A 26555-nucleotide genomic window follows, 5' to 3' on the forward strand; every position below is an offset into this window, starting at 1 on the left:
CATTAGATTTACTCTTAGTAGATCTAGTATATTATCATTAGATTTACTCTTAGTAGATCTAGTATATTATCATTAGATTTACGGTAAGTAGACCTAGTATATTATCATTAGATTTACGGTAAGTAGATCTAGTATATTATCATTAGATTTACTCTTAGTAGATCTAGTATATTATCATTAGATTTACGGTAAGTAGATCTAGTATATTATCATTAGATTTACGGTAAGTAGATCTAGTATATTATCATTAGATTTACTTAGTAGATCTAGTATTTATCATTAGATTTACCTTAGTAGATCTAGTATATTATCATTAGATTTACCTAAGTAGATCTAGTATATTATCATTAGATTTACTAGTAGATCTAGTTATTATCTAGATTTAGTAGTAGATCTAGTATATTCAGATTTACTCTATAGTAGTAGACCTAGTATATTATCATTAGATTTACTCTTAGTAGATCTAGTATATTATCATTAGATTTACTCTTAGTAGATCTAGTATATTATCATTAGATTTACTCTTAGTAGATCTAGTATATTATCATTAGATTTACGGTAAGTAGACCTAGTATATTATCATTAGATTTACGGCAAGTAGACCTAGTAGATTATCGTTAGATTTACCTGATCTTCCAGCTGACATGCTGCCTCCTGTAGGATGAGCAGGTCCCTAAGGGTAGATAACCTAGTGACAGATATCTGTTGTAAAGTAGCTGACAGAATCTCCACAGCTGTACCACTAGTAAACAGTCGACTACATGACATCTGGTGGTTAGCATTCTCACCTACAACAGAATGTTACATGTAAATTAAATACTCTGATACCTGATTTTGATCCCTATGGTCTGTAAAATAATCTTGAAACATCTACTTTGCAAAGAAAGATTGCTCCGTTACTACTGACATGTCAGATGCAACTCCCAGGAACTCTAGTCATGCTTCATTGTTTAACAATGAAGAGCTTTAATATGAATTTTTGTCCTTAGATAACCCTATTTATGTATTTGCAAGCGTTCAATACGGATAACTGCCAAAAATACTTAATGCATAGTTATACAAGACCAATGGATCATTATGATTTACTCTTAGTAAATCTAGTATATTATCATTGTCAACATGGTGTCAACTATGTTTGTAGGCCCATAACAACTCTCCATACACTCATCCTACCATAATGCAAATAATATCATACTGACCATCCTCCATGGGTGTGACCTCAAGGTCATCCTGACTGGTGAGGTCAGTGGCGTCCAGTAAGATCTGGATACTGTCAGGAAGGTTGATAATGGTCTGGATCCGATGGCAAAGTGATTTCAAAGATGCTGAGCCTTCAAGTAAACTGAAACAAAAACTTGGGTAAATTTAATTTCTCAAGGTAAGTGATAAAAGATAATTAAAGTTATTTATCGCACCTCGGACAGAAATGTCCCCAAATGATTGGCGGAGAGCCGTCACGTGGTGACCCCCTATCACTTTATAGGGGGTCAGTAAATTTTATTATGGTGCAATATGGCGGCTCTCGCCCTCGCTTCAAAATTTAAACACATTATCTTCAACTAAATATACCACTTCATTACCGTAAAACTATATATTACTTGTTAATTTTTGTGTAAAAATAACTTTAATCGTTTTAATACTTCAAATTACATGAAATGCATTTTTTAAATACGAGTTGCTTCCCCTACGCCAGTTTGAAAGTTGATGACGCGGCGAAAGTCAAACGTAACAATTCAAGCGTTTTCTAAACTGTGATTATAAACTAATGGAGGTGTTCGTACCTACAGATCAATCTTCACTCTACAAGCTATTTATCAGCATAACTTTTAAGTGATTATCTCAGCGAGAATGCACAGATGATCAAGGAGATTGTGCTTAAAATGTTAGATGGATGTTTGTGTCACTCTTGTTTGTGATGCTTTCAATATACAGACGGTCTGGTGTTATATTGAAGTAAGCCTACTGTGAACATAGGAATGTCGAAATTATTGTTGATTTATGAATTTTTCATTATTATTCTGCAGGTTCCTGCATTATATTTGAAAATTCTTGAAAGAAATACATAGATAAATATTTAGCCTAGACCAATTATTTTAAAAGTGGCGATTGTTTTTTATCATTCGTGCCAGTATGATTTAAGTTTGATTTCAGATTCTTGACCAAACAAATAGGAAACAAGAATAAATAAAACAAATAAATGGTCCTCGATGCGATAAATTTGTTATATAGTCAGTTTCTGACCCTCTATGCCTTTATAGGGGGTCAGTAACTGACTATATAACTAATAATGTGCCATATTTTTTGTACTCACAAATAAGGATGAGCTTTTAATATGTTATTCACCATTAAAAGTTACCAACATTTTGAGAGATACTGTTCTTTTAATGAATAGATTTTAACTTTACAGGAACAAATGAGAGCTGAAAATGAATTTTGGCAGTACAGCTAGAAATGAATACATCTACATCTTTAGTGAATTTAAATGAGTACATAAGGTCAGACCATGAAGCTAAATAGTGGCCTACAATTTTATTTAACATTTTAACAGTTTTATTAGTTATTGTTAAGTGATTAATGCAGACATATTTCCCACTAAATATAAATAAGGCATAAGAACCAACAATTTTTCATTACATATATTCTGTGTTGTAAAGATAACATATATTCGTTTATAAGGCATCTTAAGCCATTTTAAATGCTTTTCACTTTTCACAGCTGAATTTGTCAAAACTTATGGTTCTCAATAAATTCTGACATTTTTTCGCCCAGTTATGGCACATTCAAGTTTAAGGAATAACTTCTTTTTTTTTTTTTGTAAATATGTAAGGCCTCTGTATACAAATGGACCATCAAGATCTTAACAAAATTCAGCTGAGGGCACAGAGGCATACAAACTTATTGAATTCTATTAATTGAAGTTGATAGCAATTTTGACAGAGAATGTCACCTGTCAGTACTAAACCTACCTTTCTTCTGGGAAGAGTTCCTCCACCATGTGGTTTGCCAGCATTCGTATCTCTTCCTGAGATGCGGTACAGTAATCAAACTGTGCTCCAGCTTCATCTGTAACCTTTGACCTGATCAGCTCCAGACATTGACCCAGCATCTCCACATCAATTTTCCTTCCAGGATCTTAAATAATTCAATAAACAATGCTATGCTGATAGTTGGGATAACAATACCTTTTAATGATGGTGGATATTTATTTCCCATGTGAATATTTCTGCTCTCTGAGTATTTCACTTGTCAAATGTTCAATTGTTGGATTTTAATGAACAGTTTCATTATCTTTCAGGAGAGGCGTCACAATTGCAATTCCAGGGGTACTTTTCTACACTACAATGTGTCTGTATGCTATCTAATGTAATTTAGCCCAAATCAGGCGGTACCACTGCTAGGTTTAACCCGAAAAAAGTGCCGGGTACTGCCTGATATTGAAACCCCTGCAATCTGGCAATGGTAAGATTTTTTGTTAAGGAAACTTTGTAGAATTTTTTACCTTAGATAAAAGATATTTTGTTAAAGCTGTATTTATATGTATGACACTTACCTAGTTCTGGCTGGTCTGTCCACTCGCCACTTCCTAGACACAGCTCCTCAATATTATCACAAGGTCGAATATATGTTACACAACCCTGAAATACATAGGATTTACTTCCTTATACAACGGATGTGTATTACATAAGAAATCAATTTAATCTGTCCTTCAACATATTCAATGGAAGTAATGATAAATCTTACCAACGTTTAAATGACTTTTTTTTGCTTTGAATTTGCTTTAGATCGTATTACTAGTAATCAGTCTTTGAATGTAAGTTTTTTTACTGGTTATGTCATGTCACCTGATATGAACTTTTACATAAAACAATCAATCACTTGGGTTTAACAATTTTTGTATAAAATAAATTGTATTGGTATATAGATAAACATTGATAGATACAGAGAAGTCTAGAACTAAAATTCAAAAGTTTTTTTGGTTTTTTTTTCGATTTTGCCATGGCACCTGGTATGACCTTTTAATTAAATACAATCTATCACTTAGGTCTAACGATATTTGTATAAAATGAATTGTATTGGTATATAGATAAACATTGATAGATACAGAAAAGTCTTAGCATTAAAATTCCAAATTAGAGGCAAACAGACCTTTTTGATGAGACACACTAATCCAGTAACAGGATCAGTGAGAAGTCCCTTCATCTTAGCTCCAACCTGTAATAGACACATCATTTTATATACTATTTACCCTATAAACTCTACATCTTAGCTCCAACCTGTAATAGACACATCATTCTATACACTTTCTTTATTTACTCTATAAACTCTACATCTTAGCTCCAACCTGTAATAGACACATCATTCTATACACTTTCTTTATTTACCCTATGAACTCTAAATCTAGATTTGTAATTTATGCATATTTGTTTTTACACTGAGACAACCATTACATATTATTGAATAGTATATTTATGTAAGGTAACATAACAGATTTTCAAAAGAAAACCATTACATGAAGATGTGCTCTAAATTAGTTGACATCTACAGTGACAAAGTTTCTGCTACTAAAGCTTCCTACAAATAAAAGTTTGGAAAGATTGACTACCTGAATAACTGTCTATGATTACTATTGAAAAATCTTGCATTCTATCATATTAAAAGAAATGTTTGGTAAAACCAATTTGACCCACAACAAACAAGCTGTTTTGATCATAACAAGCGTTTCTGTATTCCCCTTACCTCTTGATACTGTACACAGCAGGAATGGAACTTTGTCCACTGGTCCAGTTGGATCTGGTAGTATTCCTCTTCAGCCAACTCATTTGATGCTGCAGTATTCCTGATCTGTGATAAAGAACACACAGCCATAGAATTAACATGTATAAACCTGCTAATGATACAGAAAAAGGGATTGTATACATAGTGAATTTATGATTGGTAATTATAAGATTTTTTTTCAAAAAATTTACATCTTCACATGTCAAGGCAAGATAATCCATTACACTCCTTACTAGCCTTGACAGAATCCACTGCTTTTACGGTGCTTTACTACTGCTGCCATCTGGTGGCAAACAAATTCACTACAGTCCTGTTACTGGTCGATATTATAAATTTTGACCAATCAAAGCACTGGTTATTTCTTGAAGGTCGCTGATTTTAGCGTTACTTTTACTTTCAGACAGACACACTGTTGATTTGTAACAGCCACTCTGATTGTGCTGTCGATTCTCACTGCAACTTATCAGTGCGCAGGTTTCCCAGGCACCGGAAAAGCGGGTCAAGAGGTCAAGGGATCATCGACGTATGTCGGTATCGCTTGGCAGGTGAAGGTGACAATTTTATGACTATCAATGTCTCTCCAGAATACTAAATGGTTGCATTTTATTTGTGTGAATAAAACTTTCAAATCATTCATGGTCAAGTTAATTTCAGCGTCTTTAAATATCCGCTAATCACATGGAAATAACAACAAGTTAGATAACCTATACAACTTATTACTGTTAGAAAGAGAAAGAGAGTGCGAAATGTTCTCCCTACAAAATTTAACAACTATACAGAGACCCTACCAGTAGTCGTGAAGGAACAGTATTTGTGATTTGGGAAAAAATGATTGTTTGCATTTCACGAAACATATTATTTCCACATAAGCAAAAACAACACCATCATGAAGTATTCGTCAGCATCTCCAGACATTCGGAAATGTGGATACACAGTAGAATATGCACATAATCACAACTAAAGGTTGTGTCCCAGAACGGTAATCAATATTTCTATATCATCTATGCTTACAGCATCTTCTACAGCCACAGTGACCTCCTCCTTGAGGGTGTTTACTTGTAGTGTCATCTCACCACTAACGGTCATGTCCAGGGATCGACGATAAACCTATAAAACAACAACCAATAAAATTTCTTTTGAAATATAAGTCTAACTTGATTTAAAAAAAAGAAACAAGACATTGCTAACAAAATTGATTAATTTTCACACAAATTGTACATCACCCATGCTTTTTGTGAAACATGAAAACTTAATGAAAATTTGTGATTTGTAGATTCATTTCTTATTGATCTTTTTGTCCTTTTTGGCATTTGATATCTTGATAAACCACAAGACAGATAGAGCATTCGATATCTTGATAAACCACAAGACAGATGGAGCATTTGACTACCTGATAAACCACAAGACAGATGGAGCATTTGATATCTTGATAAACCACAAGACAGATAGAGCATTTGATATCTTGATTTACCACAAGACAGATGGAGCATTTGACTACTTGATAAACCACAAGACAGATGGAGCATTTGATAACTTGATAAACCACAAGACAGATGGAGCATTTGATAACTTGATAAACCACAAGACAGATGGAGCATTTGATAACTTGATAAACCACAAGACAGATGGAGCATTTGATAACTTGATAAACCACAAGACAGATGGAGCATTTTGATAAACCAGGTGAGCTAATAAACCACAAGACAGATGGAGCATTTGATAACTTGATAAACCACAAGACAGATGGAGCATTTGATAACTTGATAAACCACAAGACAGATGGAGCATTTGATAACTTGATAAACCACAAGACAGATGGAGCATTTGATAACTTGATAAACCACAAGACAGATGGAGCATTTGATAACTTGATAAACCACAAGACAGATGGAGCATTTGATATTAACTTGATAAACCACAAGACAGATTGAGCATTTGATAACTTGATAAACCACAAGACAGATGGAGCATTTGATAACTTGATAAACCACAAGACAGATGGACATTTAAACTTGATAAACAAGACAGATGGAGATTGAAAACAAGACAGATCTTGAAGAGCATTTGATAACTTGATAACCACAAGACAGATGGAGCATTTGATAACTTGATAAACCACAAGACAGATGGAGCATTTGATAACTTGATAAACCACAAGACAGATGGAGCATTTGATAACTTGATAAACCACAAGACAGATGGAGCATTTGATAACTTGATAAACCACAAGACAGATGGAGCATTTGATAACTTGATAAACCACAAGACAGATGGAGCATTTGATAACTTGATAAACCACAAGACAGATGGAGCATTTGATAACTTGATAAACCACAAGACAGATGGAGCATTTGATAACTTGATAAACCACAAGACAGATGGAGCATTTGATAACTTGATAAACCACAAGACAGATGGAGCATTTGATAACTTGATAAACCACAAGACAGATGGAGCATTTGATAACTTGATAAACCACAAGACAGATGGAGCATTTGATAACTTGATAAACCACAAGACAGATGGAGCATTTGATAACTTGATAAACCACAAGACAGATGGAGCATTTGATAACTTGATAAACCACAAGACAGATGGAGCATTTGATAACTTGATAAACCACAAGACAGATGGAGCATTTGATATCTTGATAAACCACAAGACAGATGGAGCATTTGATAACTTGATAAACCACAAGACAGATAGAGCATTTGATAACTTGATATACCACAAGACAGATGGAGCATTTGATAACTTGATAAACCACAAGCTGATAGAACAGTCCTTACATTCAGTGCCTTTCGTATATCCTGGACATTAAATCGTCGGGGATGGAAGATACGTGCCAGATAGACTTCTCGAGGGTCAGCATGGCGAGGAACAAGGATATCACTATTCTCTTGGGGCTGTAAAATCACCTCACTCCAGTTATCTCCCCTTAAAGACCTGCAAAAACAGGTTATAATACAGGGTTTTCTTAAAACATTTTTAAATATTGCAACATAAGGAAATATCAATAAAGATACATTTTTATTAAAATTTTGATACAACTTCATTTAGTGAAATCAAATTTTAAAAAGATGAATCAATGGTATTTAGTTTCAGTCACATCTACAGAACAAAAATATCTACATAATATGTTTTAATCAGACAAAAACCATTAACTATTAGAGTTACCTATCATGTCTGGAAGTGTTACCTACCCTGTCATACTTCTCACTCGTGCCACACTTTCCCCAGTTTGGTTGGTCCACAGGGTCCACAAGTATTCATCAGTCACAGAATAGTCCACCAGGTCTTCCTACAATAATCAAGTTACTATTAGTGTTTTCATATAAATATTTTATTAATGTCTAAATATCATATCTGTCCAACAATTTTACAGTATATATATCCATATGCACATAAATTGTCCAATATCTTCACATAATTGTTTAACATTACATACAGTGATCAATAAAAGATTTATTTTAAACCTATTTTTATACTGGGAGTTAACTTGATTACTATCTGACACTCAATCAATTCAGCTAAACTGTGTCAAGTATCAACCATCAAGGCTATTCCGTCTTCGCATAATACAGAGTTAGCTCCCTTGCGGGTAGGTATCAATTGTTACGTCATTATTTTTTTTTAGCGCAATTCACATCATTTTCTCAGAAAAGTATGACGTTAAGCTCACAAACACATGATGTCACAATCAATACCTACCCAGATGGGCAGATAACTGTAATATACAAATACAGAATACATGGGTCACAAGTCTGAAAGTGCATGAAAACTTACAGGCGTTCCAGACACTGTTGCATTGTCATAAACCACAAAACGACCATTTTCTATATGGGGTTGTACAAAACAAAACTGAAATAAACAAAATAAACTCCATCAATTGAAAATCACAATTTCAAAGGTGACTCTGGATTGATGAACTTGGAAACAAATATTTTCAATGACTTTTTTTATTCATTTTGAAAAATTTGGTTATAATTATTGTAAAGTTTCATAAGCATTAATAGGTATGAAAACAATTATTACCAATACAGTATTAACCTTTGGCTGAATATTTGTTGAGAAAAACTTAAGTTCAGAAAAATCCACAATCAAAGAACTTATTTGGTGTGTTTGGATATTGTATGAAAGGTAATTTTTACCTGATTTTTGCTAGGAAAATTTAGGTAAACACAGAGTTTTAGATCAATGGAGTCGCTGCTTAAAACTTTCTTGATTGTATGTCCACTTCCTAAAATACAAAAAAAATAATATATATTTATTTTTGGAATGTACCATTGACACTTGTTAAATTGAAACTAATGACATGTTTTGTTTCTTCCAACCAAACTTTTACATATATATTCAAGTATACTTAAACTTGGTCCATTGGATTTTTGGTATCAAGATTTGACTGTATTTTAGACCGACAGTTTCCACACAAAAAATTGAGCATGGTATATCAAAAATAATGGATAGCTCATCAAAAACATAGTGTAGAGAAAGACTTGGATTTAAGTAGGGCTGCTCTGGCTTCTTTCAAACCACATATGTATACCACTAGAGTAAGAGTTTAAAGTACCTGCAACATTCTGGGTGTGCTTAACATTCGGGCAACATTCCAGTAGATTGTAAGCCAGGATACACTCTCTGGTCTAAGAAAACACAGAATAAAGAAACATTTCAACAAAATGAATCATTTAATAACTAAAAAGGAACATTGCAACAAAATGAATGATAAAGAACTGTATACAACCTATCTGACGCCAGTGTTTTTTTATGTAAGTTACAGAAAATTAGGAAAATGGGAAATGACCTCAAGCATCTCAAAAAAATTACCCTCAATTTTTTTTTTTATATAAGTGCTTCCCCACAAAAGTATGAAACAAAAACACAGATGTTAATCTCTTAGTTTACTCTAAATTGTATATATCCCTAAAGCTAGAATTAACACCTATCATTTAACATATTGCCCATGTTAGCTACTCCATTTTTGTATACCTTGGTTGACCATATTCTTAATTTGTGGTCCCTGCAGACAGCAAAGATATAGACCTCACCCCGGAACATTTGTATAACCATACTTGTAGCCGAGTCTGTGGCCTCTTGTCCACTTCTGAAAAGTCAAACAAGTAATTTAAAGACATGTCAACGACAGCAAGTATTCAGGGATATCATTCATCTGAGATATAATTGTTGTACAATGATTTTTTTTTAATAACACTGAATTTCTGAAGATTTAGTCTTTTTATTCTAACATTAAAAAGGTTAATTTCATACATTATTGTCTATAGATTTTTTCTATCATTGGCAAAATGATTAAGGGGTATCAACAATTTCCACTTGTCATCCACCTCTGGGCTTAAAGTTCAAATCTGTTCATGTGAGGTATTTGCCAGGTTTGGCAATAGGACAGTGGTGATATAAGTATTTGTAAATGATGGTTGATCATAAAACTTTAAATAAATCTTATAATATAAAACCATTTCTTCACCTGATTAGTCCACTGAATAGTTTCTGCATCATAGTGGACTGACGTAGGTCGAACTGCTGCACAACTCCTTCAAGGAAGAGAATTTAAAGATAATATAACCACTAACAAATAATTGTTTTACTATAATATACCATTGATGGAAGACCACAGTTAAATATAATACCCTACTCACCCATCACCTACAAGCGACGCATACTTAATGGGTCTCCAATGATGCAACAGATAGATGGCTAGATATTTTATTTATATAATTACGTAGGGTGCAACATAGCTAAAATATATATAATGAATTCTTAAGCGTTTATGTCCCTATAAGCACCCCTTCTCGTTTTTGAGGCCTCAAATTCAATTGCCTTGACATAAATAAACACTAAAACTACACAAAACTGTATAGGTTTGCAATAATTTTGTCTTATTAATTAAAGCACCCTTTCATTTTTTCTATTTTTTAAACATCCTAGGCGCTTATTGGGTCAAATTTTTCATAAATTTGTCAGGATGCAACAAGACATAGCGAGATATGACAGACAAAATGCCCCTCCCCAGTTTCATGATGGCGCATAACAATACATCTGACCATCTTTAAATCATTAAATTAAGGCCCCAATGAACTACCTTGGACTTGTGGTGGAGGCATTTTGATAAGGAGAATGTTTCCTGTGTTACTGGAGAATGAAAAGAGAGCTTCTCCGTCCCTACTGAGATAGGTGGCAGCACTGTGCAAGTGAGAGGTTACGCTGCCCCCTGGATTCAACATATGCATGTTTTTGGAGTCAGCCGCTGTCATCAAGGAGGCATCATAGAATATAGACTGTACAACTTGATCCGCTGAGTAGCCAATATCCTGTAATCATATCAAATAAACGGTCAGTTATTTATATAGCTGTTAAGTTTCTAAATCTTAATTAAACCTCAGTATCCAAGACCTTTGAAAAGTCTGCATTGATGCTTGTTATATGCATCTGGCTAACAAATTAAGTCAACAAAAAAGAATGTCTCCCATCCATTCATGCATTGAGAATGACAATTTGATGAGCAAACAGTCTAAATTAAAATGAATGAAACATGAAAATTGGCCTGTACATGTCCAAAATTACCTGTATAACAATACAAATATATACCATAATGCATATAGTCAAACTGTCTATAAAGGCGGGAGTGGCCAAGTGTACATTACACACAGGTCAAAGTTTATCAAAATTGACTTTGTGGGAACTTAAGAAAGGGACTTTTTGGTCTAAATACAAAGATAGTTGCTAATTAGGTAGTTACTGTACTTTATACCAGCTGAAATTGTTTAAGATATTGTCTTTAGATTTGTCTTAACTAACCATTTTCTGTAGGCGCGAGGGGTGAGGGAAGATGAGGCGATGGACACTAGCCACAGTAGCCACAAGGATGATGACATTGCCATGTGATTCCCACACTGTTACACCACCAAAGATCTGTGTGTCTTGGAACTTGAAGCGTACTTGTGATCCCAGCAAGTTAAAGTCGAGGCTCTGTTCTACCAACTCCAGTACATCATTACTAGTCCTCCTGTAGTAGTCAAATGTTATTATAAAGAGAAGAGTATCAGTGTTACAACTTATCACAATACCCTTAGATACCAAGGTAACAATCTTTTCTTAAATGTTACAAATCATAGCATTAAAAATTTACAAAACTTAGTTGAATGCCAATGCAAACCATAATACATGCAATTACTACACAGAAAGTTACTTATTACATCATGTTAAGCATAGTCTAGGCTATAATAAAATATATTAAAGACAGTCGGACAAAATGATATGAGATATCATATGGTTTTGAATTAATATAATTTAAATATTGAAAGGTAAATTCCAGTTACATGGTAGTTTTATGTGTAAACTGAAACCTTATTAAGACTTTTTAATCTAATTTGAACCTTAATTCGTTATAAACAGTAAATTTTACTTGCCAATAAATGAATCGGTTCCTGACTGCTGACTGAGCCACACCACTGTCAAGATAGGAATACCCACCACAACTGTCTGGCACTTTGAGATCTTGCAGTGTGCTGGCCGAAGCACCTAAAAACCAAAATTGTGTTCTTAATTAGCATACAACATTAATAACTGAAACAGAATGCAAAGGCTGGATGTTTGGTTTTTTTCTTGGTACCATTATGAGAAATAACTACTTTTTTAAACAAGTATGCACAAGTGTCTTTGAACTATCAACAAAACTTAATTGGTATACACTCCTAGTCAGAATAATTGTTGTCTATATGACATATAGCCAAGCTGCCTGTTTAAGGTCTGTAGATTGTACTTTTGCATGCATATAGAAAAGAGTTGTGTTATGTAAGAAACAGTAATCAGTATGCAGACATTCTAATATAAACTGCTAATTTATTTATCCACCATCATGTCTAAATTATGGTTGTAAGCACATTTCCATGGTTCACATTGAAGACATGGCTCATAATCACTTGAATTGATCGCCATGATGCTTCAAATTCTCATTAGAAAGTTTTAGTAAGACAAAAATATAATGTATTAATTTTTTTAACCGAATATTTAAACATTTTTTAGGGGTACATAGTTTCTGGTAAATCAACCATTGCAGTGTATCTAAATATATTTATATATGTGTTGTATTTTCCTTGGATTGCACCACTTATAGTTGAGGAAACATAATTTGTGCAGTAGAAGTGTTTGTTACTAACTTGATGCAACTTTTCTCAAAAGTATTCAAAAGTATTGCATCTATTTTCAATACTTTCTGACATGCAAATTAATTTAATTTTTGCATTTGTGTACTGTTTCATAGTTAAATAAATGCGATGTGTGTGAAAATATTTGGGAAAAATTCATTTTCAAGCATTTTCATATATCTTTAGTAACAAATATAATCCATACTGCAATTGGGGTGTATGCTCCAGTTAGCGTATAATACGCAAGTAAGTCGTTTTCCACAACCTGAACTGGTTTGGCACAACCCTGCACATGGGTAACAGTAAAACAACTTCATGCATTTTTCTTACACAAAATTCCACATTTGGGTAACTTATTGATTACTCAAACAGGTAACTGCACTGTTACCCATACGCAGGGTTGTGCCCAACCTGCCAAATGCAAGTATGAATTCAATTATCTAAATCTCTAGTGACAGATCTAGTATTCAAATTACTAAAATATCTTCAGAGTCAAAATACGACGTGGATATCTAAAGAACTTAAAGCTGCAATCAAAGTAACGTATGTTGACATTTGATGCAATTTTAACGATGGAAATGGGTTTATTTTCATTTCCAATTGGAAGAGAAAGCATGTGCACGTTGTTTACTGCATGCCCCTGAACATAAAATCAATGATCATAAACATATAATGTAAATGAAAACAGTATAAAATAAATAAGCATTAACCTGTGTTGACAGTAATTTCTTTCCATTTGAATGATGGGCTTGAGGGGACAACAATTTCGCGAAAAGACTTCCCACTCATGCTTTCCGCCATTTTTCAAACTCTCTAAAAACCGGATGTCAACCTGAACGTATTTAATAAAATAAATAATGATTATATAAAAGCTTTTATGCAAGACAATTTAAAGATATAAAAAATGTTGATGTATCATTAATTTTACATTAAATATGTAGGGAGAAGTTTTACAAAATTAACTAATCACTTCTGGTTTGAGGTTATTTTATTGCCGACTTCCTGTTACCATTTTTGCGGCGTGGATGGGGACAAGGGAATAATTTTGCATTAATTTGTTGTTTTACCGTTTCATTTATAGGGCATTGACGAGTTCAGAATGCCAAAGTAAGTATTTATTGATAATTTGTTTCATAAAACTGTAAATACAGTCTGGTAATGTTGTCAAACATTGATAGTAGTCGTATAGTACACAGTATCGATGTTCATTATGTTCGTAAGAAAACGTTGAGCAGGGTTGAGACATTTCGTCTCAGATTTTGATTCTAGGATTACGTATGAAATTATAATCAAATTCATTGTTTTGCATAAAGCATGACTATATAACATATTTAGTTAAAAAGAAATGATTATCACGGTAATGGAATGATGCTTAATAAATGTAAATCCAAGTCAAGTCGTCCCATGGAGTGTTTACAGTTTACACGAAGTACACAATAAACATCCCACCTGATGAAGATTCGGGCCACAGTGTTGTGCTTGGAGCATGCAGATCCCATGCAAATAGACCATGGTACAAAAAAGTGTTATAGTCGGCTCATAAACACCAAGATAATGTGGCATATTTCAAATGGGAAATTTTGGATTTTATATCTTTTTTCAATCAAACATGAGGATGAATGGATGCGCAAGTATCATAAAATACAACGACAGATTTTAAAAATTCACTGAAAATTCATCTTGGATGACAAAAATATTTTGTTTTTGCCGATTCTCAAGATTCGTCCATCGTCAATTTTCGATGTGAACGCTGATTTTGTGACCAGGTAATGTCACTTTTGTTTACATTTGTCCACTATACGTGTTGTGAGATTTGGCTATATAGTCAAATCTAGCTATATAGCCAGATTTAGCGTGCTACCGGACCTGTTCTTCTTCCCGTGTGACGTATATATATACACTGGTATTAGTTTACATAATAGTGTTTTCCCCCACAGCCCCGATTAGCATGGCGCCGCGCCATGCCCTTTTTACCTGACGCCATGCCCCTATAACCTAAACGCCGTGCCCTGTTTGTCCCAAGTACACTTTTACTAAACTACCAAAATACCAGGCAGTGACTTGATAATTAAGTAAAACAAAAGAGGTGTGACCACTCCCTGACCCCCTGACCAACACCCCAGTGGCCCAAATTAGCAGCCTTGGGCTATTTCCACCTTGGCTGGTGGTGTCACTTTCAGGTCTGTGTATTATGTAAGCTGAAGTCAAGCAGGCGATTGGCAGCCTAGAAAAGCAATCAGATGGCCATTTCAATATGTTTTATGACTACAAGCTTGTGAGTCATATACTTCAAAAACACAATACTGCTAACAACTGTAAAAATGATATACACCACGTTTTTAATGTTGTAATAGAGCCTATCTAAATCTTGATGGAATGTCACAAAGCTTTGCAATCACTGTAATGGCCACGGCCATTTTTGTGTGGTATTGGTTAATAGTAGATCCGTAGGTATTGAATTTCAGGATTTTACTAATCTTGCGACATTTTTTGAAAAAGAAAAACGGTATTATTATTTTAGAAATATTCGGTGTGAATTTATTTTTAGAAAAGATATGATAAAATTATTAATAGCGAAAGTAATTAAAATAAAATCAAATTTAAAAGAAATCAAATTTTTTCTCTATCAGACTAAATTGAAATAATTTTGATTTGACTACTCTAACAAATTATCTGTATTTTCTTAATTTAGTGCTTGTAAATTTAGAACATTATTTTAATTAATTGCCCATTATTATGAAACATGTTATCTTATTCAAATCAATACAGTATTTTTAATATTTAAATAAAAGATATATATATAAAAATAAAGGTTATTGGATTGAAATAAAGGTATATATTTTGCATTTTCCCCCATTCTTTTAATTAATATAAATGAAATTTAGATCATTCTTGTTAATAAATTATAGTCATGATCATATGATCGGCAGATTACAATTTTCAAAATAATTTTTTTTTCACCTCAGAATAATTAAATATATGTCCTGATATTACTTAGTAACTCAGAGAGTTTAAAGCATTTAAATGATATTAAGTTGAACCAGAATTAAATAAACAACAAGTACATAATATTGATAGTTCTTCTCTGATTTTTAGTGCGAGTGTACTTATATATACAGCAACATACAGTAAGATAGCAAGTTACCGGCAAAATAAGTCATGTGCCTTTGAATATGTGAACAAAGTCAGAAAACCATGCATGCAATACATATTAAAGTATACATATATTTATAATCTGGACAATATTTGCAATTATTTTCAAGAATTGGATCAAAGATAAGCAGGAGTTGACCTTGTGTTCAGGTTATGTGAAAACCATGGTAATGACATCAAAAACCATGAAAAAATGAAAAAAATCACTGTTTTTTCAGCCCAAAATTACAACCCCTCCTACTAGAATTTTTTTTCTTGAATCCAGTTTAAACTTGATACACACTATCTGGACGACACAATAAGCTATATTTGGATATAGGTATATTATTAGACTTTTGAGCAATCTTACCTTGTGTCACAACTACCAATTTCTGCTGCTTAAATGACCCATACTTCCTGTATAGCCTCATATTCGTATATGCTCTGATCCCATAATCTCGAACCCATTTCTCACAGAGTTTGTATGAAGCTTACGATGCCGATCATCTTATGTATACCATGCCTACTGGTACAGTACACGTTTTTGATCTTGTAATCGCCGACTGACATTTTCCGACTGTTTAGCTCCGCCCCTACATTGAAGCGACAACCAATGAGAGCCGTGCTTACACAGCTTATTCAAGGTCGTTGGCAAACTGACTAGCTACCAATCAACGGAACCACCTACTAGACTGTCCAAACACGTACGCTTATTGTAACGGCGCTGTAAGCATGACAAAAAAACAGCTGTACCAACCAAACCAAAGATTTATGTTTTGTCAGCTGAGTGATAGGCCATATTCAACATTATATACAAGTCACACTATTTTTTCCTTTCTCCATATTATTCAAAATTGGTTTCAACCCAGCTAGGACATTGAAAATCATCCAATTTCTCACCAGTGAACAAACCAGCCTTGTCTTCTCTCAAAGTCTTATTCAAAGAAAAATTCTTTATACCATCAATATCTATAGTATTGTAAGATCAGTGATTTTTCTCCTTACATAACTGGGGTTGGTAAATGACCCCATTCCCAATGTCAAACCCCCCTAATTTTTCCCAATTACAATGAAAAATTCACATATCAAATCGCTATAAAACCAAATAAAACGTGGAAATCTCTCCTGTCGTTGTTTAATCTAAAAATAAAAAACGTGGAAATCTCTGCTGTCGTTGTTTAATCTAAAAAGAAAAAACAAACTAGGGCTACTCTGAAACTCACCTTTTGATGAATCGACACAGTTTGCTGTTAACAATATCTAATCACCAATAATACCATTTTCAGTAATGTACCCTGAAAAATAACTGAAGATCCATGGAAAACATTTATACTATATAATGTTATGTTAACATGATGTATTTGCTGATTTACAATGTATTAAATTTTGTTTTACTTGCCAGGTACTACTGTGATTACTGTGATACGTACCTAACACATGACTCGGTAAGTATGAATAAATCACAGATATTTCTATTATACTGTGATACATACCTAACACATGACTCGGTAAGTGTGAATAAATCACAGATATTTCTATTATACTGTGATACATACCTAACACATGACTCGGTAAGTGTGAATAAATCACAGATATTTCTATTATACTGTGATACATACCTAAAAAACACATGACTCGGTAAGTGTGAATAAATCACAGATATTTCTATTATACTGTGATACATACCTAACACATGACTCGGTAAGTGTGAATAAATCACAGATATTTCTATTATACTGTGATACATACCTAACACATGACTCGGTAAGTGTGAATAAATCACAGATATTTCTATTATACTGTGATACATACCTAACACATGACTCGGTAAGTGTGAATAAATCACAGATATTTCTATTATACTGTGATACATACCTAACACATGACTCGGTAAGTGTGAATAAATCACAGATATTTCTATATATACTGTGATACATACCTAACACATGACTCGGTAAGTGTGAATAAATCACAGATATTTCTATTATACTGTGATACATACCTAACACATGACTCGGTAAGTGTGAATAAATCACAGATATTTCTATTTATACTGTGATACATACCTAACACATGACTCGGTAAGTGTGAATAATTACCTACAAATTGTCCCATCATTGTCAAAACATAGATTTATCACTGGATGTCACAATTGAAAATGTCCATTGTCCGTGTGTAGAACAATCAAATCATATGCAATTGTTATGACGTCATAAACAGCTGTGACTCTCACACTACACATAATGTGTCAATACAAGTCCAAGAACGTAGAAGAAAAATAATCAAACATGGGCGTTTTGTCTGGGAAGTGTTAGCATTGAACGTCTATACCCTCGGGAAAAGAGTCTTTAGATATTTTCTGGACCATCGTACATCAACCGAATTTTAAAAAAAAAATGTGTGTGTGTGCTGGTTTATTTTTGTCATTTAATTCAAGTTAATTTCAGGGGTGATTTAAATTATCAATAACTAAGAATTGTGGATAGTGCTCATATTTACTTGGAGGTTATTTTTCAACAAAATACGCCGATATATGTTTCCATGAACACTTCATATCGGCATGGTCAACACTTTTTTTAGTGTTCGTTCGGCTTGTCATTTTTTACATGAATCGGCAAAGATATTTGTCATTGATGCAGATCGTATTTCTGCAGTCGTGGATTCTAACTCAATACAATCATTACCTAAAACATCTACTTAATGCATTTTACAGTTTCAAATATGTTTATTTGTGAACGTAACGTACCTGTAGTTCACGATCAGTTGGAGAAACCATGCTTTACTTTTCGGCCGCCATGTTTGTTTACGCATGTCAGTATAATATGATTTAGCCGCAAAGTTTCGTATTTTACTCTGGAAAAAAAAATATTTGCTACGACGTTTTAATGCAGTTAAGACTTGGATTGATATCTGAAATATTTATCAAACTATCGTCGTATCAAATAGCAATACCGATTCAAATTCCCAAACACCCGGTATTTGAAAATGTGAAAGTATGGCTTCAACCCGGCGCCATTTTCCTACACGTGTGTACGATGTTACAACAACACTGCATCAGTGCGTGTCTGCACATTGAATCACGATTTCTCATTTGGCTGAGACAAATACGTAAATTTGTGATAGGTTTTCACACGACACATACACGACAATTAAAAAAAAAACACATGACTCGGTAAGTGTCACAGATATTTCTAATAAATCACAGTGATCACAGATATTTCTATTATACTGTGATACGTACCTAACACATGACTCGGTAAGTGTGAATAAATCACAGATATTTCTATTATACTGTGATACATACCTAACACATGACTCGGTAAGTGTGAATAAATCACAGATATTTCTTATACTGTGATACATACCTAACACATGACTCGGTAAGGTAAATAAATCACAGATATTTCTATTATACTGTGATACATACCTAACACATGACTCGGTAAGTGTGAAATAAATCACAGATATTTCTATTATACTGTGATACATACCTAACACATGACTCGGTAAGTGTGAATAAATCACAGATATTTCTATATACTGTGATACATACCTAACACATGACTCTAAGTGATACATACCTATATACTGTGATACATACCTAACACATGACTCGGTAAGTGTGAATAAATCACAGATATCTTTAACTGTGATACATACCTAACACATGACTCGGTAAGTGTGAATAAATCACAGATATTTCTATTATTACTGTGATACATACCTAACACATGACTCGGTAAGTGTGAATAAATCACAGATATTTCTATTATACTGTGATACATACCTTGATACAACAACACATGACTCTCTGTGAACATACTAAAATGACTCGGTAAGTGTAAATAAATCACAGATATTTCTATTATACTGTGATACATACCTAACACATGACTCGGTAAGTGTGAATAAATCACAGATATTTCTATCATTACTGTGATACATACCTAACACACATGACTCACGGTAAGTGTGAATAAATCACAGATATTTCTATTATACTGTGATACATACCTAAACACATGACTCGGTAAGTGTGAATAAATCACAGATATTTCTATTATACTGTGATACATACTAACACATGACTCGGTAAGTGTGAATAAATCACAGATATTTCTATTAATACTGTGATACATACCTAACACATGACTCGGTAAGTGTAAATAAATCACAGATATTTCTATTATACTGTGATATATACCTAACACATGACTCGGTAAGTGTGAATAAATCACAGATATTTCTATTATACTGTGATACATACCTAACACATGACTCGGTAAGTGTGAATAAATCACAGATATTTCTATTATACTGTGATACATACCTAACACATGACTCGGTAAGTGTGAATAAATCACAGATATTTCTATCATACTGTGATACATACCTAACACATGACTCGGTAAGTGTGAATAAATCACAGATATTTCTATTATACTGTGATACATACCTAACACATGACTCGGTAAGTGTGAATAAATCACAGATATTTCTATTATACTGTGATACATACCTAACACATGACTCGGTAAGTGTGAATAAATCACAGATATTTCTATTATACTGTGATACATACCTAACACATGACTCGGTAAGTGTGAATAAATCACAGATTATTTCTATTATACTGTGATAATACCTAACACATGACTCGGTAAGTGTGAAATAAATCACAGATATTTCTATTATACTGTGATACATACCTAACACATGACTCGGTAAGTGTGAATAAATCACAGATATTTCTATTATACTGTGATACAGTACCTAACACATGACTCGGTAAGTGTGAATAAATCACAGATATTTCTATTATACTGTGATTACGTACCTAACACATGACTCGGTAAGTGTGAATAAATCACAGATATTTCTATTATACTGTGATACATACCAAACACATGACTCGGTAAGTGTGAATAAATCACAGATATTTTCTATCATACTGTGATACATACCTAACACATGACTCGGTATGTGTAAATAAATCACAGATATTTCTATTATACTGTGATACATACCAAACACATGACTCGGTAAGTGTGAATAAATCACAGATATTTCTATTATACTGTGATACATACCTAACACATTACTCGGTAAGTGTGAATAAATCACAGATATTTCTATTATACTGTGATACATACCAAACACATGACTCGGTAAGTGTGAATAAATCACAGATATTTCTATTATACTGTGATACATACCAAACACATGACTCGGTAAGTGTGAATAAATCACAGATATTTCTATTATACTGTGATACATACCTAACACATGACTCGGTAAGTGTGAATAAATCACAGATATTTCTATTATACTGTGATACATACCTAACACATGACTCGGTAAGTGTGAATAAATCACAGATATTTCTATTATACTGTGATACATACCTAACACATGACTCGGTAAGTGTGAATAAATCACAGATATTTCTATTATACTGTGATACATACCTAACACATGACTCGGTAAGTGTGAATAAATCACAGATATTTCTATTATACTGTGATACATACCTAACACATGACTCGGTAAGTGTAAATAAATCACAGATATTTCTATTATACTGTGATACATACCTAACACATGACTCGGTAAGTGTGAATAAATCACAGATATTTCTATTATACTGTGATACATACCAAACACATGACTCGGTAAGTGTGAATAAATCACAGATATTTCTATTATACTGTGATACATACCTAACACATGACTCGGTAAGTGTGAATAAATCACAGATATTTCTATTATACTGTGATACATACCTAACACATGACTCGGTAAGTGTGAATAAATCACAGATATTTCTATTATACTGTGATACATACCTAACACATGACTCGGTAAGTGTGAATAAATCACAGATATTTCTATTATACTGTGATACATACCTAACACATGACTCGGTAAGTGTGAATAAATCACAGATATTTCTATTATACTGTGATACATACCTAACACATGACTCGGTAAGTGTGAATAAATCACAGATATTTCTATTATACTGTGATACATACCTAACACATGACTCGGTAAGTGTGAATAAATCACAGATATTTCTATTATACTGTGATACATACCTAACACATGACTCGGTAAGTGTGAATAAATCACAGATATTTCTATTATACTGTGATACATACCTAAACACATGACTCGGTAAGTGTGAATAAATCACAGATATTTCTATTATACTGTGATACATACCTAACACATGACTCGGTAAGTGTGAATAAATCACAGATATTTCTATTATACTGTGATACATACCTAACACATGACTCGGTAAGTGTGAATAAATCACAGATATTTCTATTATACTGTGATACATACCTAACACATGACTCGGTAAGTGTGAATAAATCACAGATATTTCTACTATACTGTGATACATACCTAACACATGACTCGGTAAGTGTGAATAAATCACAGATATTTCTTCTTATACTGTGATACATACCTAACACATGACTCGGTAAGTGTGAATAAATCACAGATATTTCTATATACTGTGATACATACCTAACACATGACTCGGTAAGTGTGAATAAATCACAGATATTTCTATTATACTGTGATACATACCTAACACATGACTCGGTAAGTGTGAATAAATCACAGATATTTCTATTATACTGTGATACATACCTAACACATGACTCGGTAAGTGTGAATAAATCACAGATATTTCTATTATACTGTGATACATACCTAACACATGACTCGGTAAGTGTGAATAAATCACAGCTAACACACTGGTAAGTGTGAATAAACAGCTGCATTGCTCATAGTCTTTACCATGATACTAAAAGTCATACAAATCATGAGTTAATTTTGAATTTGATAAAATTTATCCATAAAGCATTTAAATTAATGGAATACACATTAGTAATGCATGTCCTGTAAATATATAATCATGTTATTGATATGATTCATGTGCAAATTTGTTTTGTTGCAGCCGTCAGTAAGAAAGACACACTGCAATGGCAGAAAACACAAAGAAAATGTGAGGTTATTTTACCAGAAATGGCTTGAGGAACAAGTTCAGAAGTTGGTGGATGACACAAGTAAGTTGTCATATTTTATCTCATTGTGGTACTTCAGCAGATTATTCATCTATTGCTCAGTTATATATTTTATATAATTACCAGGCATTCAGTAATGACTGATAATTGTTCTCATGTCAGTGATGTTCAGGATGTTTCTAAGATAAAATTTTATCTCTTCTTTACCACTGACTGATAATGTCTGCAAGCTACTTTATTGTTGTAGAAAAGCTCTCTAAAAATAACAAAAATTTGAATAAGATATAAAAACTCTTTATTTGATAATTGAAGTTAAATGGAAAGTTTTTTTATGTCATGCTCTTCTGGATATTTGCACCTTTTTCACTTGTAAATCTCTCTGTCTTTCAGCGGCGGCATTCAAAGCTGGTAAGATAGCGTCCAATCCATTCCAGTCGGGAGGGGGAGGTGCAGGAGGAGCCATGGTCCCACCCCCATCTGGTATATCTCCCATCATACACCGTATTGTCCGGCCTATAACTCGCTATCGTGTCAATTTCTGATATTTAACCATTTCTGTGTAACTGAATCGTATTCTCGTCGCGTTGGTGTATTCCCTCAAAATCCGTTTTGCCCTCAAGCCCTCCCCCGACTGATGTCGGAAAGGTAACATTTTTTTTTTATTTTTTCATTATACAAACTTAAGGTAAAAGATAGAGTCAGGTAACTATCTTCTGTTTTGATTGTATATCTGAATGACACTGTTGATGTGGTGTATGGCTATATACCATACAGGCCTGATATCTGCTGGTTAAAATAGTGCAGGTACATGATGCAGCATCAGTGTCATATCAGGTTACAAGAAACAAAAATCTGAGATAAAACAGGTTTCATTTGCCAGCCCAGTTATGGTGGAAACATCTACAAAGGTGAATAAAACTATTTTTTATCTTTTCCTTATTTATCTCTTTGTATTTATTTTCTCATCAGAACTTTGATTATGAACTTTATTTTTATTCCTTTCAATTGCTGTTTATTTTCAATTGATTTTTTCATGTTTACAGTTTGAAATATCATTGATGTAACTGACCATGACTCAGTAACATTGATAAAGAATTTAAATTTTAATCATTTTGGACATGTAATGGTACCGTAAAGTTGTGCTTGGCTTGCAGTTATAGTCCGGAAAATACGGTACTCGTCCATCAAAATTTTGTATGTTTGTGTTATTTATGGAGGAAAAATTATAATGTTTAAATTGCAAAGATGTTTTTTCTCCATCCTTTATAGTTGTAAAGAAACATATTTCAACTTTAATAATTCATTATTATTTATTTGCCTGTTGATAGAACATAGATTTGATTCTCGAAAACTGTATCCATACATACTAGCTGATTGTTTCTGTATTCTAAGGAAAGTGTTCTTATTGCAGGTAACAAAACATCTAAACCACAGAATGCTCCATCAGCTGCTGGTCCGCCAATGGCAAGTCCCATGGGAGGCCCCATGGGTGGCCCAGTTCCCCTTATGGGCCCCCCTCATGGAGGTCCTATGCCTCCTATGATGCCAGGTTAGCAAATTGTGAAATTTTTAAACTTGAATTTTCTCGTTTTGGACCAAATCATGAAAACTCTGACCGGTGAAAATAACCAGTAAAGTGATGGATGTTTATAATTAGTAATATTATGCTGAATAACAATAGAAATGAAACATTGAGATACTTTGTTTTCCTTTCATCAGTTATAATTATATTCCTTTTGATTCTAAAATGCTTTTATTAATATAAATTTATAGCCCATTTAAGATCTGGGTTCTTCAAATCTGTACTCAAATATTGTCAATTAACTAAGCACATGTTGCTTGATGGTATATGGGCTACTGAAGTTGAGATCCTGGCCACAGCAAAGTTACTTTTTTTTCAATTGTGGATAAAGATATAATATTCCATCTATCTCAATTGATGTAAAATATTTCTTCACTAGCAACTATTACTTTAAAAATACTTTTCACAAAATTATTCCCATTTGCTAAGATTGGCATGTGAACGACCACATTCTGATGTAACTTGCTAAACACCTCAGACTAAGTCAGTTATATAAAATGTTATTGTTACCTGTTCCACTAACTTGAACCTGTACATTGTTTTGTAGGTATGCGTCCACCTATGGGACCAATGATGGGCCCACCAATGCACCCGATGGGGATGGCCATTCGACCGGGACCCTTGATTCAGGGACCGCCTCGTGGCAAATAAACATTTCATCATCAAACTCATTGGGGAGGGAGAAAATAAGCTATAGTGATTGGTTAGAGAAGCAGAAGAACACCTGTGTTTATTGTGTTTGAATAATGAGAATCTATATAAGTGAGAGAATATATTTGTTTCTAAGTGATTTAAAATACATTTTGTATGATTAGATTTTGTCAACGGATTCATATATCAGAAGTTTGCTGTAAAGATCATTGGTTATTGAGATTTTCTGTAGATATAAAGGTTTGTTATCTGGTAAAAATATTGGATATTCCAGTTACTTATCCAGGCCCTAAATATGAATCTAAAACTAGAAAAAAAAATGATATATATTTCTACTGTGACTATAGCTGATTGTTGGTAGATTGAGTGGAGCGAGATGTAAATATGGCAGTGTAAAAGACAGGTTGAAGTGTAGATGTAAAGTGAGAAAGGGTTCATAACTTGTGTGGAAGATTTTATTGGTTTGTGTAATAAAAGTATTTCTGAAGCATTTGCTGTGTTACTTATTTTTACTAAGTCTTAAATCAACCTACCAAAATTCAAGATAATATTTTTTCAAAATTCAATTTCTTTAGACTGCCTTTGCCAGAAACAAATACCAGAGAGATTGGAAATTCCTTCATTGTCTTTGCTGATGGAAGAGTGCACTCAGTTTACAGGCATTTTCCCTTAGCTAACATCATAAGTGTACTGATTTGGTTTAAACGTTAAAGGCCCACTACCTTTCCGAAAGGGTTTTTGATTTTTAAAATGGGAATGTAAAACGAGATTAATAATTTTGTCGAGTGGCAAAAGTTATTAACTTAACGTTAATACTACACTTATTATCACCTCCCTAAACAATTTAATTAAAATAAATAAAATATTAATTTTCATAACGCGGGTCGTCTTATGTTTTCCCTGTCGTCCTAAATACCGCACGTTAGTTGACTATCACTGCGACAGACGGTAAAACAGCGAAATGACTCTCCATTGTTATCATATATTACGCAGGAAATTTTGCATATGTTTGGTGTTGTAACCTCATCTTAGGCCATCGGTATATATTTTCTGAGGTAATTAATGTTTTTAAGAAATCTTTATATTTTGCTCCGGAAAGGTAGTGGGCCTTTAAGTAATTATTTCTCTTCCAAAACTTGTACCCACATTATCTGAAAATTACTGAACTTGTATAACATATAAACGTTGTCTTCTTGTCTAAAACCCCTT

The 26555-nt window shown here is 33.3% G+C and overlaps 2 protein-coding genes across 3 annotated transcripts in view; one reads left to right on the forward strand and one right to left on the reverse strand.

Moving 5' to 3' along the window:
- Window positions 1-13762, reverse strand: part of LOC138329350 (nuclear pore complex protein Nup160-like) — a 36857-nt gene extending 23095 nt beyond the window's left edge. Inside the window, exons 1-18 of the mRNA XM_069276275.1 lie at window positions 13649-13762; window positions 12201-12312; window positions 11590-11797; window positions 10874-11102; window positions 10259-10325; window positions 9766-9880; window positions 9347-9419; window positions 8928-9016; window positions 8563-8637; window positions 7980-8077; window positions 7566-7722; window positions 5788-5883; window positions 4738-4842; window positions 4147-4212; window positions 3551-3635; window positions 2967-3132; window positions 1200-1342; window positions 628-788 (exon numbers count right to left, since the gene is read on the reverse strand). Of these exons, the coding sequence (XP_069132376.1) occupies window positions 628-788; window positions 1200-1342; window positions 2967-3132; window positions 3551-3635; window positions 4147-4212; window positions 4738-4842; window positions 5788-5883; window positions 7566-7722; window positions 7980-8077; window positions 8563-8637; window positions 8928-9016; window positions 9347-9419; window positions 9766-9880; window positions 10259-10325; window positions 10874-11102; window positions 11590-11797; window positions 12201-12312; window positions 13649-13739 (2136 nt within the window). The 5' untranslated portion in view covers window positions 13740-13762. The remainder of the gene's footprint in view (window positions 1-627; window positions 789-1199; window positions 1343-2966; window positions 3133-3550; window positions 3636-4146; window positions 4213-4737; window positions 4843-5787; window positions 5884-7565; window positions 7723-7979; window positions 8078-8562; window positions 8638-8927; window positions 9017-9346; window positions 9420-9765; window positions 9881-10258; window positions 10326-10873; window positions 11103-11589; window positions 11798-12200; window positions 12313-13648) is intronic.
- Window positions 13763-13918: 156 nt separating this feature from the next.
- LOC138329351 (U1 small nuclear ribonucleoprotein C-like) lies at window positions 13919-25836 on the forward strand. Of its 2 annotated transcripts, none has more exons than XM_069276276.1 (6): window positions 13919-14045; window positions 17473-17515; window positions 23047-23155; window positions 23504-23593; window positions 24525-24662; window positions 25243-25836. In XM_069276276.1, exons 1-6 carry the CDS (start codon window positions 14038-14040, stop codon window positions 25344-25346), a joined length of 492 nt encoding a protein of 163 aa, XP_069132377.1. In that variant the 5' UTR covers window positions 13919-14037; the 3' UTR covers window positions 25347-25836. The 2 variants fall into 2 exon arrangements, with proteins under 2 accessions (XP_069132377.1, XP_069132378.1); XM_069276277.1 differs by having other exon boundaries at window positions 23504-23521.
- Window positions 25837-26555: the final 719 nt, after the last annotated feature.

The sequence above is a fragment of the Argopecten irradians genome, chromosome 8, assembly GCF_041381155.1.
Source record: "Argopecten irradians isolate NY chromosome 8, Ai_NY, whole genome shotgun sequence".
Lineage (NCBI taxonomy): Eukaryota > Metazoa > Mollusca > Bivalvia > Pectinida > Pectinidae > Argopecten > Argopecten irradians.

What these genes read in the sequence shown, in the direction of transcription:
- LOC138329351 (XM_069276276.1), top strand. An exon ending in GAAGTTGGTGGATGACACAA is followed by an intron (nt 23,156 to 23,503) that starts GTAAGTTGTCAT and finishes TCTGTCTTTCAG; the next exon opens with CGGCGGCATTCAAAGCTGGT. An exon ending in CATGGTCCCACCCCCATCTG is followed by an intron (nt 23,594 to 24,524) that starts GTATATCTCCCA and finishes TTCTTATTGCAG; the next exon opens with GTAACAAAACATCTAAACCA.